This window comes from Egretta garzetta, unplaced genomic scaffold, assembly GCF_000687185.1.
Source record: "Egretta garzetta isolate BGI_Z169 unplaced genomic scaffold, ASM68718v1 scaffold353, whole genome shotgun sequence".
NCBI classification, from domain to species: Eukaryota; Metazoa; Chordata; class Aves; order Pelecaniformes; family Ardeidae; genus Egretta; species Egretta garzetta.
This window is the reverse complement of record NW_009259307.1, coordinates 117,679-136,448: the sequence shown is the minus strand read 5'-3', so window position 1 is coordinate 136,448 and position 18,770 is coordinate 117,679. Positions and strand designations below refer to the sequence as shown.

General features: G+C 38.8%; 1 protein-coding gene across 6 annotated transcripts in view; it reads left to right on the top strand.

The window, feature by feature from the left end:
* The window catches only part of PIP5K1B (phosphatidylinositol-4-phosphate 5-kinase type 1 beta), a 108,562-nt gene that overhangs the window by 79,179 nt on the left and 10,613 nt on the right, over positions 1-18,770 (top strand). For 5 of the 6 annotated variants that reach the window (XM_035891712.1, XM_035891710.1, XM_035891707.1 and 2 more), the window contains 3 exons: positions 505-660; positions 1,396-1,540; positions 14,058-14,175. In XM_035891712.1, the coding sequence (XP_035747605.1) occupies positions 505-660; positions 1,396-1,540; positions 14,058-14,175 (419 nt within the window). The remainder of the gene's footprint in view (positions 1-504; positions 661-1,395; positions 1,541-14,057; positions 14,176-18,770) is intronic. The other variant, XM_035891709.1, reaches the window with a different exon arrangement.

The window sequence follows — 18,770 nt, the reverse complement described above, 5'->3', positions numbered from 1 at the left end:
TTTGGAAGTGCTTATTTTATCCAAAGGAGATGTTTGGCATGTATCACTAAAGTGGAAATTTCTGCAGTAGCACGTACTTCGTTACATAGCAGTAGTTCACAGCTCGAGGAAATGATCATAACCTCTCAGAGAATACTCCAAACATCTTCTCAGTTTTCCTGTCGTCTTTTTTTTTCTGTATCATTCTGTCTCTGATTACGTGCATTGATACTGCATAGGAGATTTGTAACTTAATGATGTCAAAGTTGGTTAACTGACTTGATTTTTTTGTTCTACGAGCAGTAAGAAACCCCAGAAAAAAACAAAAGTACTTCACTCAGAGGTGAAATAACAATGCCTTTGGCTCTAGTTTTAATACAGTATTTGGTAAGTGGGTTTGTATCGGGATGTGTTTTTGTCTGTATCCAGAGATTCTAGCATTATAGATGGCTTGCTTTTCTATATGCTGTTAAAGATGTGCAGGGAGATAAGACAAAATCATTCAACACCTATGTTCTAATGCAGCTTTAAAGTCTTCACCTTCAAAGAAACGGTGTAATTCCATCACAGCCCTGAAGGCAACATCACAAGAAATAGTGTGTGCAGCTAGCCATGAGTGGAAGGATGAAAAGCGTGGCATTCTTGCTGAAGGACAAAGCTATGCCAGCCTTGATGAAGAAGGTAATGTCTTTCAAAGACATTTTAAAGAAATGTAGCATAAGCTCTAGAAGTCTAATAGAAGCTTTCTAGAAAGCTTCCAATCTGTCTGATCTTTCAAAACCTCAGTCAGGTTATTCTCATGGGGAGAGTTGTTAGTCATATTTGGCAGAATGGATGTTCAGGAGCAAGAGGAAGTTAGAATCAAGGTTATAGTATGATGTTAATCTTTTGGATTTCAGGAGAACCTAAAAAATTTCATCCAGCCCAGGAAGCAAATTAAGGCCAGAGACAGTGCTATTCTTTTCACTGACTTTTAAACGAACATGTCAAAGTGTTTTGAAGCTCAGTTCATTGTTCCTGGAGTCTTTTTTAAGAGATACAGACTTTGCCCCTTTCAGAGCTCATCTGCAGCCAGGCTCAAAGGAGAACCAACCACCTAATCCAGTCTGAAAACTGGGCCTTGATAGTGTGAGACCAGTCCCAGAACTTAGAAGAATTCATCGAATATTCATACCACAGTTTAATATTTGACCTCAGGGTTGCTCTGTATTCTGCTGAATGAACTGGTTGGCAGCTAAAATTCACCCTGTAACTCAAAAACATGCGGGTATAGGTACATGAATATTACAATCTCATCAATTCAAACATACTATAAAGCTTCAAGAGCACTATGTGCCTACATACACTTGCATAAAGATTCTTGGATTTGATTTGAAATTAAGTTTGTAATGTTGTTGTTTATTTTTCTGTATGCAGTACTAGGTTCACGACACCGGCCGGATCTAGTGCCAAGCACTCCATCTCTGTTTGAAGCAGCCTCCTTAGCAACCACAATTTCTTCTTCCTCCTTGAATGTAGATGAGCGTTATCAATGTGATCAACCTATGCTCTATTCTAGCAGGTAAAGGTTGTATATATAGAGGATTCCCCACCGTTTTGCTAGAAATCTGACAATGTGTGCACTGGAAGGGGGCTCTGCAAAACTAAAATCAGAAGGGGCAAGTGTCTCTCTAGCTCAGTCTTGAACCTCTCCAGTGAAGGATGGGTGCCATGTGCCCATAGGATTTGTTACTATATGTATTATCACAAAATAGAAAGTATAAACAGCAAAAATGTTACAGTATACTTTGAATTTTTTGTCATGCTCCAAAACTAAACTGGGTGTTAAAACTTGCTTAGGCCCTAGCCCGTGCCATAAACCACACTACATTAAGATCAGGTTAGGAAATACTTATTGTAACTTGGCTGTAGCCTAAAACAGCTGCAGAAAATTGTGATGTGCTGGTATAAGGGACCTACTTGTAAGTTGATCTTTATTCTTAATATACCATGCTGAATGCTTTAAATTCATTCGAAATGACCATTTTCTGAAATTAGTTTCTATGATTAGAGCTTGTCTAATTTTAACCCAGGAAGGATAAAAACAGGAAAGTCTCAAGAAAAGTTGTGCAGATGCCTGTGAGTTAGCTTGAACGTCATTTGAGTTGTGTTTGAATACACTTTAGCCGTGACTGTCCGATACCATGCTTATGCCAGTAAATCTTGCTGGGAGATCATCTGTGTGTGTCTGTACTCTACCTTGTACCCCTGAAGTGTGCTGTGTTTTGTTGTCTTGCCTGCTTGCAGATCTCTTTACCATGTGTTGCACTGCAGAATAGCCCTTTCTTTATCTGTTTTTGTCAAGAAGGGTAACTGCTGTGAACTCAAGTATCTTGAATTTTCTTTGGAGTAATTTGGAATCCTGGACTGCACAGTGTCTATATAAATTTGATAAACTTACTCGTGCAGATATGTGGTTCTGTTTAAACTGCACGTTGTCCAAAAAGATAAAGTTATTTTACAAGCAATCTTGAGGCAGTAGGATTTTACCTCCTATTAAAATCCGACCAACAGCATTTTCATAAGAAGTAAAATGACTTAGAGTTACTTGATCAAAGTGATATTTGCAGCTTCCCTTTTCATTAAGCTGAAATAAATCTCACTGATGTGGCATCTTCCATAGGTCTGATGGTTTGCTATAAAAATTTGGAATAAGGTATGGTTTGGGGTGTAACAAAGATGAAATTTTAGTTACAGAACATCACAAGTTGTTCCAAAATCATCTACACAAGGTTTAGGAAATAAAATTTCTAATGAATACACATCAGTAGAAATAGAGCTCCTTCAATTCAACTTCTGTCAGTCTTATCCAGTTTGTTGACAGAGGTTGTTGACATTGTATTCCATGATCTTTTACGAAGCTTTAGCTTTGCTAGAAATAAGGTTATAGAGTACTGGGGTTTTTTTCATTTGCTTTAAGCATCGAATAGGACTACAGAACTACTGTGTATTAGCATCAGTTAGCAGAGGAGAACTGCAGAGTTATCTGGATAAAGAGTTCAGATTTACTGTAAATAAAACCTTTCAAATACTCTTTACTCTCCATAAATTAATTGTAGAGAAAAGCTATGAGTAATTCTATGATATTTTCCTGTAAAAATATTCCACAAGAATTCTAAAATAAATAAGGTTTTTAGTAGATCTACACTTTGATTGTATGGTTGGACTTGTGTACTCTCCTGTTGTGATGTAGTCAATGAAATAACCTAAAATGCAGTACATGTTGTCAGTTGTGTGATTATCCTGCACATCCTTATCTTACAAAATCAGATTGGCACTGTAGTGTCTGCAGTCCAGCTTTGCCTACTTTCAATTCAGCAGTACAACAGGACACGCTCTCGAACACAGCAGACCTTGCACCAGCGTTTGCAGATGTGAGCTCTCTCCATGTCTTGTGTCAAAACAAAAGACCTTGCCCCTTAGCCAGGAGATCTGCCACAGGGGCTGACCAGCTAACATCCTTGCTGGTCTAGATGTAATCTCTTCAGTTAGGGCTTGGTTAGCAGTTTTTATCCTGACCAAGTACTGGATCATGGTGCAATCTCAGTATGTACAATTAACAAGGATTAGCTTTCCTGTCATAGCTAGCAACTTTCTTTTAGGATTTAAGAAAGCTGCTAAGCATGCTCAGTATTAAACTAATTTCCCCAAGATAGTTTTGGGCAATTTGCGGTTTTCTACCTACCTCTGCTTTCTGCGTCAGTGCAGGGAGGTTATTCCTTCTTAATGGCACTGTGTAATATACCCAGCTGAAGTTTTATTTATGTTTTTATGGTACATTGGACAAACTTCAGTCTTCCCATGAGAAAAGCTGGTGGGGAAATAAAACCACGAAAAAAAACCATGCTACAATGATGCATTGAGTTGTAGCTGTCTTAGATTTTTCTCACTGGAGTTCTGCTTTTGAGTATTACAAAATGTTGTGATGCAGGACTGATCACTTTGCCATTTGCCTCTGATAAACAGAAAGCCTAGAGCAGTCTTTGAAACAAAGCCTGAAGGAATGATTTGTTTACAAATGTGAGCCTGCTTTCAGTTTTTAAGTATGTAGTTGACTATGACATTCTGCTTCAAGTTATTTAATGGAATTACAGTTCGGCATCTTCTTCATCAGGCTTTTTCCCTCTCCTTCAAAGCATTGTGGCACAAAGTAGAGAGTACACGAATTTCCTTGTAACCAGTCAGAAATCTCTGGTTTAGAGTAATAAAGGGAGAGAATCCTGCATGCATAGTAATAATACGGTATCTGTACAGCTCCTTGTCTCCTACTAATGCTAACGACCAGTGTGTGCCTATAGCAGTGAGAAGGCAGATGCCATTATTTGCCTCATTAAAGAGAGCAGTACTACTTTTGGATACCTTGAAGCAGAAGATGTATTCTTAATGATTTTTTCTCAGAATTACCCTCTGTTCCTGTCAACCATGAACATAGTCATTCTCCAAGGAGAAGGAAGTGGCACTTTATATGAGAAAGAAGCTCAGCACCGTCGCTGCCTAAGGGTGCTCAGCACTCATGGTAGGACGCAAGGAACTGCTGCCAGTGTGGTTAAGCAGGCAGAGGTGACTTGCTGAGCCAGAGATGGCTCCTGAGGCTGTATCATATGAGGAGGGCTTATGTAGACCTGACTTGGTACAGATTAGAAGTAGCATAATTAATTGGTAGATAATGCAGGGCAGCATATAGGGACTTGTGATTAAAGCAAAAAAAAGAGAGACTGAGCAGCAGTCATAAACATACAGTTTATTAGGACTGTTTTTCCAGACTGCTAGCTGATTATTTTTCACGAAGTTATTCCTCAGTCCTTGAAGAGTTAGAGGAAACTCAGGGTGTTACCCAGGCAATGTAAAGAGGAACTGGTAAAAGTAGCAAACAAAGGAGTCGTCGGGAGGGGAAAATGGCTGTATTTTTCAGCACAAAAGGAACTTTATCTAAAAAAGGGAAATAAGGAAAAAATGGACAAATGTGACATATGTTATTCGGCAAATGTAGGCTTTCTTGTTTGTCAGAAGACAGCTAGTTTCTGTTCTATGAAGCTGTTTCTCAGTCAAGGGGTTCTGTCATAAGCAATGTCAAGTATTCATTTAGTAAGAGTACGGAATTTACAATTTATTGCTTCTATTAAAATTTTCAAGTATTTTCCACTCCTCCTCAAGTTGGTTTATATTTGGTGCAGAGATATTTTGGTACCTAAAAGGTCTGTTTTCCACTGGAATGTGTGTTCAATTTTGAGTGCAAATACACTTCTTTGAAAGGGTTTATTTGCTTTGTCTTAATAAATGTAATACATATTATACCAGCAATTATAACAAAAGTGATAATAGGTTCCCCCCCCCCAGTATAGTTTTCCTAATAGGTACTGATGAATTAAAGATGACAAATCTGAATGTTCTGAGCAGTATGACTGTTGTTTCAGCTGACATTGCTTTTAAAGTTGCAAAGAGCTGAAGAAGGTTAATGCCTTTACAGGTGCTTCTGGAAATATTTTAAACAGGAGTTTCAAGACTCAACAGAAAGTCTCTTTCCAGTTTATCTTTCAGCAGGTCTCATGGCTTCTAGTCACAAAGCCAAACAAAATCCCATGATGCATAAAGGGGTCTTAAAGACCTCTCTATCTTTAAGAGCCATGCCAAGATACTGTGGATTAGATGAGGAGGATTGCTGAATTCTTCTGATATGTTAGATCTTAGGAAAATAATCTATATGAACTCTAATTCTTGTTTCTCTTTATGTATTCTGTACCTCCTTTCTGTTAAATGTGAATGTAGTATGGACTTCTGCCTTCTTTTTCCTCTTCTTTCTGCTTTTCTGTGTATTTTTCAATTGTTTGTTTGTCTTACCTTTGCATTGCTGTTTTTTGGTGCTAACCACTTGAAATTTTGGAATGTTTTGAAGGGGTTGTAGGCTTTTTTTCTCTTAGACAGTCAGAACTTCCCTGAAACATCCAAACTTGTGACTGAAATGTCCCATGACTTGACATTCTATCAAACAGCCTTTTCAGACAGTTCAGAAAATAAAAGTAAAATCTTCTGCTGTTTTTTCAGTGAAAGGGATTTGCAGGTATTGGTTTTCCTGTTGTAAGGAATACTTAATCACACCTTTTGCCAGTCTGGTTTTCTACATAAATAAACTTTTGTGTGCTAACTTTAAATATTCTTTCTGTCCACCCATCACCCTTAGCTTCTGAAGCTTAGGCAAATTTCTCTGAATCTGATTTAAAGAGGATTAAATTCATGCAAGCTTCATGAAAATAAGCAGCTAGGTGGATGAAAAAGACTGGAATGCTCTAATGCTAGGAACAGATGCGCTGAGATGGTGGGGGAATCCCCATGGGAAAGAAAGAAAATTTGCCTATGATTGAAGCTACATGTAATTGTGGCTTAAAGAAAAGCAAGGCTTTCTCAGTTCTCCTGTGGTGGAATTACTTTTGCTTCTTAATATTTGTGTTTATTGTGGTTTTATGAAGTGTTTGTGGAAATAGAAGAGAGAATCTTGGCATATAAATGCTTGGCCTGGACGCATATCAAAATACAGAATTTCAGTCTCTGGCTTGAAATGTGAAGTATAAAGGAAATCTGGATGATGCATCGGTTTCATTAATTTACTAAGGCACATCTAAATTTCAGTGGTTTAAGCCTCATATGTATACCTAGTGTGGCAATCTCTATCTTGTGGAGTTCATAGTCTTAAGAAAGATTAACCTGAAATTTGCTTTTCCTACTAGCCAAAGTCTAGCTTGTAATATTAGTTATTTTCATAGCCAGAGAAATACTGAGTAATCCTGGTATTCAGTGTAAATGGTTAAGGATTATCAGTCCTTAGTATCAAGTACTGAGCAGTTAGTATAGTACCAAGGGATCAGTGAGGCATCTAGATTTCCTGAAAAAGAAATACAGTTCTTTTTCCATTTAAAGTTTTCTGACCCATTTACACTTAATCTTTTCATCGAGATATTAGAGAATGCTTAATAATGTATGAGTCTGGAAAAATTAAATGTTGCTTTCTTACAAATGTTATTTAAAGTAGTCTGTGCGGTTATAATGCTGCTCTACTGATACATTATTTAAGCATGTGAAACTACTCTTAATATTTTAAGTATTTTCTTTGTGGAGGTATTTAGATTCACTATTAAATACCATATAGCAAGTAAGAATTCAGAACAGGCATTAGCCCCAGCAAAGCAAGGAGAGCTGACTGATTTTCAGATGTAAACTATTTGCTTGCCCACTGATATTCTGAGGCTTGTGTATAAAAGAAAGGCTAAAGACTCTAAATCAAGATGATTAGTAACTGTGACAAAGCTAGAGACTTCATATTTTGCCATAGCATATTTGCCCTTATTGGAGATTCTGAGTAAGTTTCAATAATTTAGCTGTGAAGGGTGGCAAGAAAGCAGTAACAAAGATAATTTTTTTAGAAGACCTAGCAGAAGTATTTCCTTAATGACAGTTTGAAAGATAGGCATTTTGTAAAGCAGAGGTTCTGTCCCTGGAATGGATCAGTGCTGTCCTGAAAGGCAAAGGTCAGTGTCCCTAGCAATGGAAAAAGGACCTAACAAAGACTAAAGCACTAGTCCTGCAAACAGAAGTTCCTCTACTTGCTTTGAGCAAGTGAACCAGTGTGGTGTTTTGTAAATAGCCTGGAGTGACCCTTTAATTTCACCTGCTCCTGCTCCAAGCCTATAGGTATATATTGATATGTAAAAGGTACACAATTTTTTCAGAAAAATAGCCTCCTGTGATTTCACAGATGACTATATTTCCTGTTACAAAAGTTCATCCTCTCACAGCATCTCTGGAAAGAGTACCACCGCTATCGTAAATATCAACAGGATATTTAGCAAACATAATAATTAATAGAAGAGAGAGCAGTAAATAAATACAATACCCTGTTGACAACACCTGTTTATTTTTTTCTCAAAGGTACTGTCTAGAAGTTTCTGATAACAGGCCTGGTGTTGAATAACAAGAGATGTCACCCCTGCCTTTGAATCTTTCCTCAGTTCTAGTGCTATATATGTAGGCAGCCTCAAGGCAGAGTGAGAAGACTTTGCTCTATTCCAATGTTTATTTCACTTTCATGACTGAGGGACCCTTCTTTTGCAGAATGTTCACAAGGTGGCTCCACCCATTGAGAAAAATAAAAACCTCCTGAAAAATCGATGTTCTGTTTGCAGCAGGCCAGTGTAGATCTGAGGTTCTGCCGGTACTTGTGACATTACCTGACCTCATCACCAAGTAATTGGGATTAGCAGTGGTTAAGGAATAGACACTGATAGCCCTATGGAAGGAATATTAGCTCAAGGATGTGTCCTTCACCAGAAAATATATATATATCACTTTTTAAATGGATTTTTTTTTTTAATCTCACTGCTGTAAGTGTAAAAGCAGCACTACATATCTGAAAGCAGTGAGCCTTCCTGTAACTTGCACTGAATTGCAGTAGCATGAAATACACGAAGTTGCTTCATGCTTTGGTTCTCGGTACTATGTTCCCTTGAGACATACTACCATATTACAAGTCAGCCTACAGAATTATAATAAACTTCATCAACATCCCTTAAAGTGTGACACCATTTTCACATTTCCAAATTTGATGGGATCCTTTGCCTCCTTATGCTAGATGAACAGAATGACATAATTTGACATTGTTAGTCTGAACAGTGTGTTGGGTTTGAGTTTTTTTTTCAGACCCTTACATTGCTGTGAGCTTTCTTGTGAAGATCTCTGCATATGCACTGAAGTAGGAATACCTCCGTCTGTGCTTACTAAATTAATTGGATCTAATTCCATACAGCTGTCGATGCCCTATTTGCATCACTTTTTGTTGTAATTAGTTTTAATAGAGCCCTAAAAAGGTCATAAGTCTTTTCCTTCACAGAAAAAAGAAGTTTTATAAATCATTTCGCTGGTGTTCCTGGGAACAACTTAGTTGTTGAAAAGTAGAAAGAAAACCTATATTTTTTTTAACTTGAAATTTAAAAATTATTGTTCAGTTAAATACACAGATGTGCATGTGAAACTCAAATGGTAAAAGCAGTTATTTAATACATAAGCAAGTGTTTCCTTGACTTAATTTGTCCCTCTGCACGCTGCTTTTCGTACTGCATACTCATCCTTGCAAGTCTAATTTCACTACCTTTTTTCTGGTGAGGAGGATCCAGAGGAGCTTCTCAGAACAGACTTCATGTGTCAGTCCCTCCAAGGGCAGTTACATGTTGATGTGTACCTCTCAGTGGATTTGGCTGTTATTACTCAGCATTTTGTAATCTGGACAGAGTTCCTAAATTCTGATTGCTTACACAATCTCTTTTCAACTACATATGTATGTCAGGTACAAAAATGACAGGCCTCATGATTCTTACTGGCACCTGCAAAGGTGTATATGTTTGCTGAGCGTTGTGAAATCTTTGTGCTTACTGTGATATTTACTGATTTGCATGTCATGGTTTGCCATTACCATCAGTGTAGTAGCATGGACTCGCTGTCAGACTCTTCCACTTGAGGGATCATTTAGAAGATCAGTCATATATATTGTTTTCTCAGGTCTGTGGTTTTGATATTTGTCAACAGCATTAGTGAAATATTACATGGGAGTTTTAGTATGCTTGACCTACTTTTTTTTGTTCCCCAGACACATATGTAATTTAAAAAAATGAAATGTAAGGTTGGGTTTTAGAGGTGATACAGTATTTCTACATTGTAAACACTAGACTAATTAATGCATTTAGTTCAACAGGTCCATAAATACCTGTTGTCCTTGTTCACATTTATATGTATGCAGGACAGATTTTCTGCAACAGTTGGTACTAAGTTGTACCTTAGTGCAATAGTTTTACTGCTCATTTATCCCACAAGATGTTTTTCTGACTAACTTCTATATGCAGAGATTTTAAAGCATCAAAACTAATGATGCAATGAGCTGATAATTCTTTTTAAAAGCTTATATAAGAGTTTTCAAACACATTGGACATTGCGAATGCACTGCTATTTAGGGGATAAATGTTCTGTGGGATATGCTGCAAGCATATTTGACATCCAAAGACAGACATCAAAGCCTATTTTTATTACAACTCTTCACAATGGGGGAGACACAGTGGCTTATTCTAATTTATGGCTGTTGTATTTTGGCACTATCTGAAAGAAGCTGATAAGTATATTCCTATAAAAGCTGTTCTTCACATGGCAGGAGGGAAAAACCCAAACAATCCCCAACCAAACCCAAAATGCAGCTTAATCTTCTGCTGTGGTCAGTTGTTACTACCTGGCATGGTTTCTGCCATTCTTCAAAGACTATGCAGTGACTTGAAAAGGAGACTGAAGAGTTCTACCTGTCCTGCAGGCTACCTTGTAAGTAGACACGTTATGATGAGGCATATTTGGTTTTCCATGAAGAAAACAGAAGTCTCATTTCTAAAACTGTCACTTCAGTTTAGTATAAATAAAATATGAAAGACAGAAATAATAATTAAAATTTGGGAAGGTTTGAAGGACACCAGTCTCTTTTCTAAAAATTATTATTACTGTTTTATTTATTATTATTATTTTAGATGATCCTGCCTGGCTATACTATTTCCTTCACAAAGTGTAATTTTTTTTTTCCTTTATTCCTTAGAAACTTAATAGGATCTTATATATATAATCCTTATATTAAAACATGTAAAAGTTACACTATTCTACAAATCTGCAGAAAATCAGTCTAATTTAATTGGCTCTACTGAAGATCTTGTGCCCAACACCCCATTTTTCACATATGCAAGCAGCAATCCCTAACTATCTTTAACTTTTTGAGCTAATTTGAGTGAGGATTTTTTGGCATCTCGTGTCCAAGAGAGCATTTTAGAAGGACTTCAGAAAATTAAGGTTTTGTTTTATTTTCTACTCAAGAGGAAGAGAACTTGAGTCTGGTTTTTTATTAAGTTTGTCTTTTCTTCTCACTTCAGCATAAGGAGAAAATATTTAGTGCTTTTTAAAATAGGATTCACATTAACACTAAGGATGAGATCTTTAAAAAAAAAAAAAAAAAAAGCTTCTTGCTTTCCCCCCTTTTCATAGGAAAAATAGAAATCTTGTTCTTATGCGTATTTTCATGTAGTTCATAGTCACTTAGCCAGTTGGGATGCGTGTTCTTCATGCTGTCATTGCAAGGGAAGTACAACAAAGAAAATGATTGTCGTATTCTGCCATGAAAAATTATTTCTAACTAAGCAGCTGTAACTAAGAAGGTGTTATTACATTATTACCCATAAGCCCTCTACTGCAGTTGCAGCAGAATTCAGCTCCTGGCAAAAGCAGTTGCTTTCATACTGACACCAGCATGGGCTCCAGATTTAACATGGCAGTAACTTGGAATTTCCACGTTCTCCTTTATACACATTACAGATTAGCTTCCCAAAGTGGACAGTTTGTCTTCTTTTAAATAGAGAAAAATGTCCAGTTACTGAACTTACGGTGTATGAAAGGAAGCTCTGTTTTGCAACAGTTTTCCTACACTTCTCCTTTTGATAAACAATTCTTCATGCAGGAGATGAGTCTTCCTTATTTGCAGAGTTTATCTCTAATTATTCAGTGTGAAAGTCACAGCAGCAAGGAGATTGCTATCTGCAAATAAGTTGAGGATCTTTTCATTGTAAGAAAAATGGTAGACTGTCATTTGTGCTGCTTCGTTTTCTACTTTCATGCCTGATTTTGTTCGAAGGACTTCAGTCGCTGCTCGTTTTCTGTATGCAAGATTAGTATCTCTTTGTGCCTTCTTCTGCCCCTTTTCTCCCTTTTCTATCTGTCTGTTAATATAGATCATATTATTTCTATATATTAAATCTCTTTTTAGGCAGTTCACTACTAAATAACCAAATTGTGACATTCATAGGACGGTATCTTTGGCTTCTCTTAAGATCTTGTTTTTGTTTCAACCCTCATTCTCTGCCTGACTGTCTAGTGTGTTCGTGTAACAGGCAGGAAGGAAAAAAAGGCACACTCCAAAGGGGAGGTGGCGTTGTCTTTATGTTGTAGGTAAAGCCAGTGGTTTAACAATCCCAAGACCAAGTGCTGAACTCACATGGCTATTGTTTGCTATTCACAGCAGGCTGTGAAGCAACATAGATTATAATTTAACAAACTAAGAGCAAAAGAAGCACAGTGCCTTCTAATGGAAAGTAGAGAAGAGAGGAAGAAAAGTTAAGTGTTACAGTAAGCCAGTGAATTAAACTGGAATAATAGGAAGACTAGGTCTTAGTCTTCTGATTCATGAAGGATATAAAAATAAAATGCCACTGGTGTGAACTGCAGAATCCTCACCTCATCTTGAGTACAGGTTCAAGAGTTTTTCTGGAAGCGAAAGAAGTTAAAAATAACAGCAGTAAAGGTGGCAGTGATGTGGCCTGTTGTGTATATGAAAGGAATAACTTTTTGCTTTTAAGCCTAACCTGATGTAGGAATGAAAACCAGGTATACATCACAGCCTGCCTGACTTGCTTTACAGTTAGTAATGCAGAGAGCACTGTTTTCTAGAAGGTAGGGTTGGCCACTGAGCAGTAGTAGCTGCTCGCTGCACATTTATCTTATGTTATGTGGTTTTCATATACAGGGCCTTGTACATTCAGAGGCCTGAACTGTGCAACAACAGAGATCAAAATTCTGCGAGCAAAAGTGACTTTCTCACCCCATCTCCCCTTTTACCAAGAAGTAATATCTTTCGTACCAGAGCTTATTTTGTTGGAGATGATAAAACACAGTCTAATATTTGGCAACAGCCTATTTTTTTCCCTGTGTGACCTCTTCCTTTCAGTAAAATGAAGCCTTGGCAGAAAACTGATGTGACTGAAAACGTTGCTCAATAGAATACAAGGAATGGGTGTGAGAGAAATGCTACTGAGTCAGTGGGAGCTGGGTCACCCTTGGGACAAAAGAAATAGTCTTGCTATTGAAAAGATGCTTAATATGAGATATTAAAAAAAAAAAGGAACATTGTAATGTGGCGAATATAATGCTGTGCACTTAGTACTAATACAACATGAGGCTCACTGATGAGTCATTCTTTTGTTGAACATTTGAATTTGTTTTCTACTTTGCATGCTAGCTTTGCCCTTTCTGAAATTATACCTCATCTGAAACATACTTAAACTACAAAGTACTGCAAAGGGAGAGGGAGATTAATAATTTCTGGACTGATGGCTCTAACCATGCTTTCATACCCAGTTATAATGCAGAATTGTTCACTTTTCACCCTGTTTGTAAATAGATAAGAACTTTAAAAATATGTCTCTGCAAAACTGACAGTTGAGTTTTCAAGGCAGCCTGAAGTCTTGGTTTCTGGCAGCTGGTGAGGGCAGGGAATAATGGGCACCTAACTCCATTAAAACACCTTTGAGAGTTTCAGCTTTGCGGTTCCAAGTACATTTACAAAACAAAACAAGATTCCTGTTCAGGTGCATTTGCAGTTTCATATTCTTTCTGGATAGCAGAGAACAAAAAATTGTGTCTGTGAATGAAATAATACAGTGCACCTGCTCTGTAAAATATTACTTCTGTGCAGAGCTATGCTAGCTACAGTGCATTCTTGTTCCTCTCACTTTTTCTTCTGAACTGTTGGCTGCAAGTGATCCCCTATCTGCATGAGAAAATCCAATGTTACGGTGCCTAATTACTGAATCTTTCCCCTATTTTGAATAAAAAATGCTGTCAAAATTTACACTGTGTGTAATGTGGGAGTAACTTCTTTTGAAATTAATGAAATTATCCCACATTTACTGTGACATAGTTTTATTGTTTAAATAAATATTAGAGTTGGGGGAACAGTATTACTATCTGATAAAATTTTAGTTAATGCAAAAATAGAAACTGTGGTTTGTGTACATTAGTCAACTATGAGCTGCCAATTATCTAGCCATGTCAACATATCAGTATTTGTCCATTTACATTCCCTCTTTTAAAGTATTTGAAGCTTTTACATTTGAGAGAGAAACATATTTTAAATTTTTCAGCTATGACTGAGCTCTCTAACTTGTATTTTTGATTGACTGTAGTCTCCCTTCTCTTTGCAGTAAAGGGTTGCCTTCAAGTTCAACATTCACTTTAGAAGACAGTGCCATCTATTTGACTTCAGAACAAAGCACGCTGGAAATGGAAAATGATAATGCTTCAGTTTTGGATGTCTACTTAGTAAGTTGTCAACCTGTTTCTGATGGGCTTTTTTCCCCCATAATTCCCTTGACTCAGGCTCAGTAAGTGACTAGAATACATGCTTAACTTAAGATTCAGAGGTTCATTGAGGTATTTCTTACATGAGACATATGTTTAAGTACCTTGCCAAAGCAAATCCTTCAAGAATCTATGTGCCTATTAACTATTTTGTTAATAACGAAATGTCGGGTTTTTTCTCTTAATTGGTAGGGGGTTTTTTCACTATTCTTTGTTTTCCATTGAAGGAAAAAAAAAAAGAAAAATCTTTCCTCTTCATGCTGAATATTCCACAATGTAGAAATTAAATTTTCTTGGAAAGGAAAATTCGGTGTTTACATCAGTGATTTTGAAGCTAGTGAAGTAGAGCTCAGTACATTAATGGCTCCCCTTTCTGCTAAGAAGGGTTGTCCAGTTGTGGTGGCTGGAATATGATTAAAAATGTATCTTTCCTTTCCTGTTTTGGTTCCTAGTGAGCAGTTTATCTGACTGCTGAAAGATAAGGTCAAGTCTATATCTTTGGTTGTCTTCATATCACCTGTGTTTTAAAAATTCCCTTGGTACCTACAGCTCACATTCCACAGACATAAAGGCAGTAGGCACTCAACTGAGTGAAGTTTTGTGCATCCAATCCTTTCAGGCCGTTTTGAAATGGATCTATGTTATGCTTGGCTTTTTTTCCAAACGTTTGTTTTCCTAAAGCATGAATTAAACAATTCTGATGTTATTCTAGTAATACTTTCTCTCTACTTTCATAAATAAATGTCTGTGACTTTTGTGACAAGAATTGTACTAGGGAGGAAGGGTCAAAAAGGAAAGTCTGTTCATTAGGTTTCTAATAAATGTTTCACACAGGCATGATTGTCTCCTTTTTATCTAAAGTTCACTGCATTCTTTATTTTTCTTATCTCTAGAGTTCCCTGATTTTTTTCTTAAGAGATCCAGAATATCATAGAATCATAGAACAGCCCAGGTTGGAATGAAGGCAAGCCCAGGTTTGTGGGAAAGGGAGCCTAGATGAGATTGCCTAGCACCCTGTCCCATTGCATCTTGAAAACCTCCAGTGATGGGTACTCTACCACATCACTGCAGAGGTTGTTCCAGTGATTGATTGTGCTGAAAAAAAATTTCTTGTGTTGAGATGAAACATGTTTGTGTCTGATCTTACATTGAGATGAAATGTTTGTCACTTGTTTGTGTGTGATCCCCATGCTGTTTCTCTATAGGCTGTACACCTGATTTTTTTTCTTCTTTTTAGGCAGCAAAGCTTGAGTATGTAGAGTACCCGCTTAATAGCTACTAATTTAATAGTCCAGCGCACTTAGGGGAGTTTTTGTCTATCCTAACTCCACTGAAACAAGACAGTAGTAAGAACCATTGGCCAATTAGATGTAGAATTTACTTAGTTAACTGTGACCTCAAGTAAGCCCATTTAATCAGCCTGTTCCTGCAGGACTTGTGTTCCTTGGGCTTGTTGCTGATATGATGTTGACATGAATAGTCTGTTAAGAGGGACTGACAAATCCTGAAATGTTATGGGAAATGGACACATGAGTAATCACATGCAGCCTAACTTTGCTAGCAGATTGACTGACTTAGTGAACTGTGCTTTAAACTAACAAACTTTGAGGGTAGCGTCCAGAGTTGTGACACCTACATATTTATAGTCAACAGGGTGGATGTGCACACCTACTAGAGTAGTGAAGAATGCTCCCCAAGCCTTTACAAAGGCAAGAACCCTAAGTCCAACCACCTCAAGTGCATGTATGCCAATGCACATAGTCTGGGCGGCAAAGAGGAGGAACTGGAGGTCCATGCCCAGTCTGAGAGTTATGATATGATAAGAATCACAAAAACATGGTGGGAAGACTCACATGACTGGAAGACCACAATGGATGGCTATAAACTCTTTTGGAAAGATAGGAAGGGAGAAAGAGGAGGTGGAGTTGCACTTCATAAGAAAAGAGAAATTTGAATGTATGGAGGTAAGCTATGGAGACCACAAAAGTTCTATCAAATGCCTTTGGATCAAGATGAGATGGTTCATCATCTAGGGGTTCACCGTCTATGCTAAGTAGCTGTTATTGACCTTAAAATCACAATGATGAGGCTGATGAAACCTTACTTTGGCTGCTCAAGGAAGTCTTGGGCCAACAGAACCTGGTCCTCACGGGTGACTTCAATTACACTGACATTTGTTGGGAGAACAACACAGTGGTGTGCAAGTTGTCCATGAGATTCCTGGAACGCATGAGGACTGCTTTCTGCTACAGGTGCTGGACATGCCAGCTAGGAACGGCAGCATTGCTAGATTTACTGCTCACAAACTTAAAAGATGTAATTGACAACATAACTACCAATGATAGCCTTAGATACAGCAATCACAACATTGTGGAGTTTAAGATCATGCTGGCACACTGAAGACCAGTAGCAGGACAAAGGCCCTGGATTTTAGAAGAGCAAGCTTCAGTATGCTCAGAGCCCAGATGTGAGGGATTCCATGGGAAGCATTCATGGAGAGCAAAGGAGCTTATGAGTGGTGGAAGTCTTTAAAGAACAGCCTCCTGGAAGCACAAGAACAGTCCATCACCTACAAAGGGAAAGGAAGAAGGCAGAACAAGAGACCACTCAGGCTTAACAATAAGCTTTTGGGTGTGGATAAAAGCAAAAGCAGCATACTGGCTATGGAAAGACTGCCAAATACTCATGAAGGACTACAAGAACATTGCTAGGGCATGCAGAGATGCAGACAGGAAAGTTAAAGCTCCGCTAGAACTGAAACTGGCCAGAGACCTCAAGAAGAAGAAAGGGTTCTGCAGATACATGACCAGTAAGCAGGAGCACAGGGAAGACACAGGCCCATTACTAAACAGGGCAGGGAAACAAGTTACTAATAATGCTGACAAGGCAGAGGTTCTCGATACCTCCTTCCTTCTGTCTTTACCAGCGTAACTGGCAACTGCACCCCAGCTCACAGGATCAAGCAGCTACAACAACATGTGTGTCGACCCACCAGCAGTGGCCCTCTGCAAGGGCTCAACCCACATAAACCGACGGACCCTGAGGGAATCCACCCCAGGGTGTTGACAGAAGTGGCTGACATTGTTGCAAGGCTACTGCCTGTTGTCTTTGAAAAGTTGTGGAGATTGGGGGCATCCCTGGTGACTGGAAGAGGGTAAGTGTCATACCCTTCTACAAGAATGGCTCAAAAGAGCACCCAAGAAACTACAGGCCCATTAGCCTTACTTCAGTCCCTGGGAAAGCAATGGAACAAGTCTTCCTAGAAACTATTACAAACCAAATGAAGCAGGTGATCGGGGAAATCCATCACAGATTTACCAAAGGCAAATCGTGCCAGGCTAACCTGATCATCTTCTACAACAAAAGACACGGAGAGAGCAGTGGATGTTTTTTAGCTGGACTTCAGCAAAGCATTTGACACAGCCTTCTCCTGGACAAACTGTCGAGATACACAGACTGGATGGGTGGTCTGCGAGATGGGTAGGGAATTGTCTCATGGGCCGCGCTCAGAGGGTGGCAATCAATAGTTTTCACTCAGGCGGGCAGCCTGTCACAAGCGGCGTCTCCTAGGGGTCAATACTGGGCCCCATGTTGTTCAACATCTTCATAAATGTGCTGGATGATGGGACTGAAAGCACCCTCACCGAGTTTGCTGGTGACACCAAACTGGGTAGTGAGGTAGACACATCCAAAGGCAGAGCCATCCAGAGGTCTGACCAGGCTGGCAGAGTGGCCTAGCAAGAACTGACATTCAAAGACAAGTGCAAAGTCCTGCATCTGGGATGATGTAACCAAAGAGCCCAGTGCAGGTTCGGATCTGCGTGGCTGGGGAGCAGCCTTGCCAGGAGGGACCTAGGCATCCCGGTCTTCAGCAACCAAGGCAGATCAGATCCTGAGCTGCATCGTCAGGGGCATTACCAGCAGAGATAGAGATGTGATCATCCTCCTCTACCCCACTTTTCAGGCCACATGAAGAGTACTGCGTCCAGTTCTGGGGCCCACAATTCAAAGAGTCATGGACAGACTGGAGAGGGGCCAAAGGAGGGCCACAAAGATGATTAAAGAGCTGGAGAACTGGATAATCTGCTGTATGAGCAAAGACTGAAGTAGTAAGGTCTTATTAGCCTGTAGAAGCGAAGTTTCAGGAGGGACTTCATCATACTTTTCCAGTAATTATGGGTGACTACAAAGAGGGTGGAGGTGCTCTCTTCGCAAGGGACAATGGGCACAAGTTGCACTGGGAGAGGTTTCATCTTGATATAAGAAAGAACCATTTCTACAGTGAAAACAATCATTCACACTGGAACAGGGTGTCGGACATGGAGGCGTCCCCGTTGCTGGAGGTTTTCAAGATGCGATGGGACAGGATGCTAGATAATCTCATCTAGGCTCCCTTTCCCATGAAAGGTTGGACCAGATGATTGCCCAAGGTTCCTTCCCACCTGGGCTGTTCTGTAGTTCTCTTGGCTCCACTTCACAGAGAAACTGCTTCTTGTTGATAACTCTTGAATTTGGTTCATGTTATAATTTGTTTATCACTAACTCTGCTGAGCACT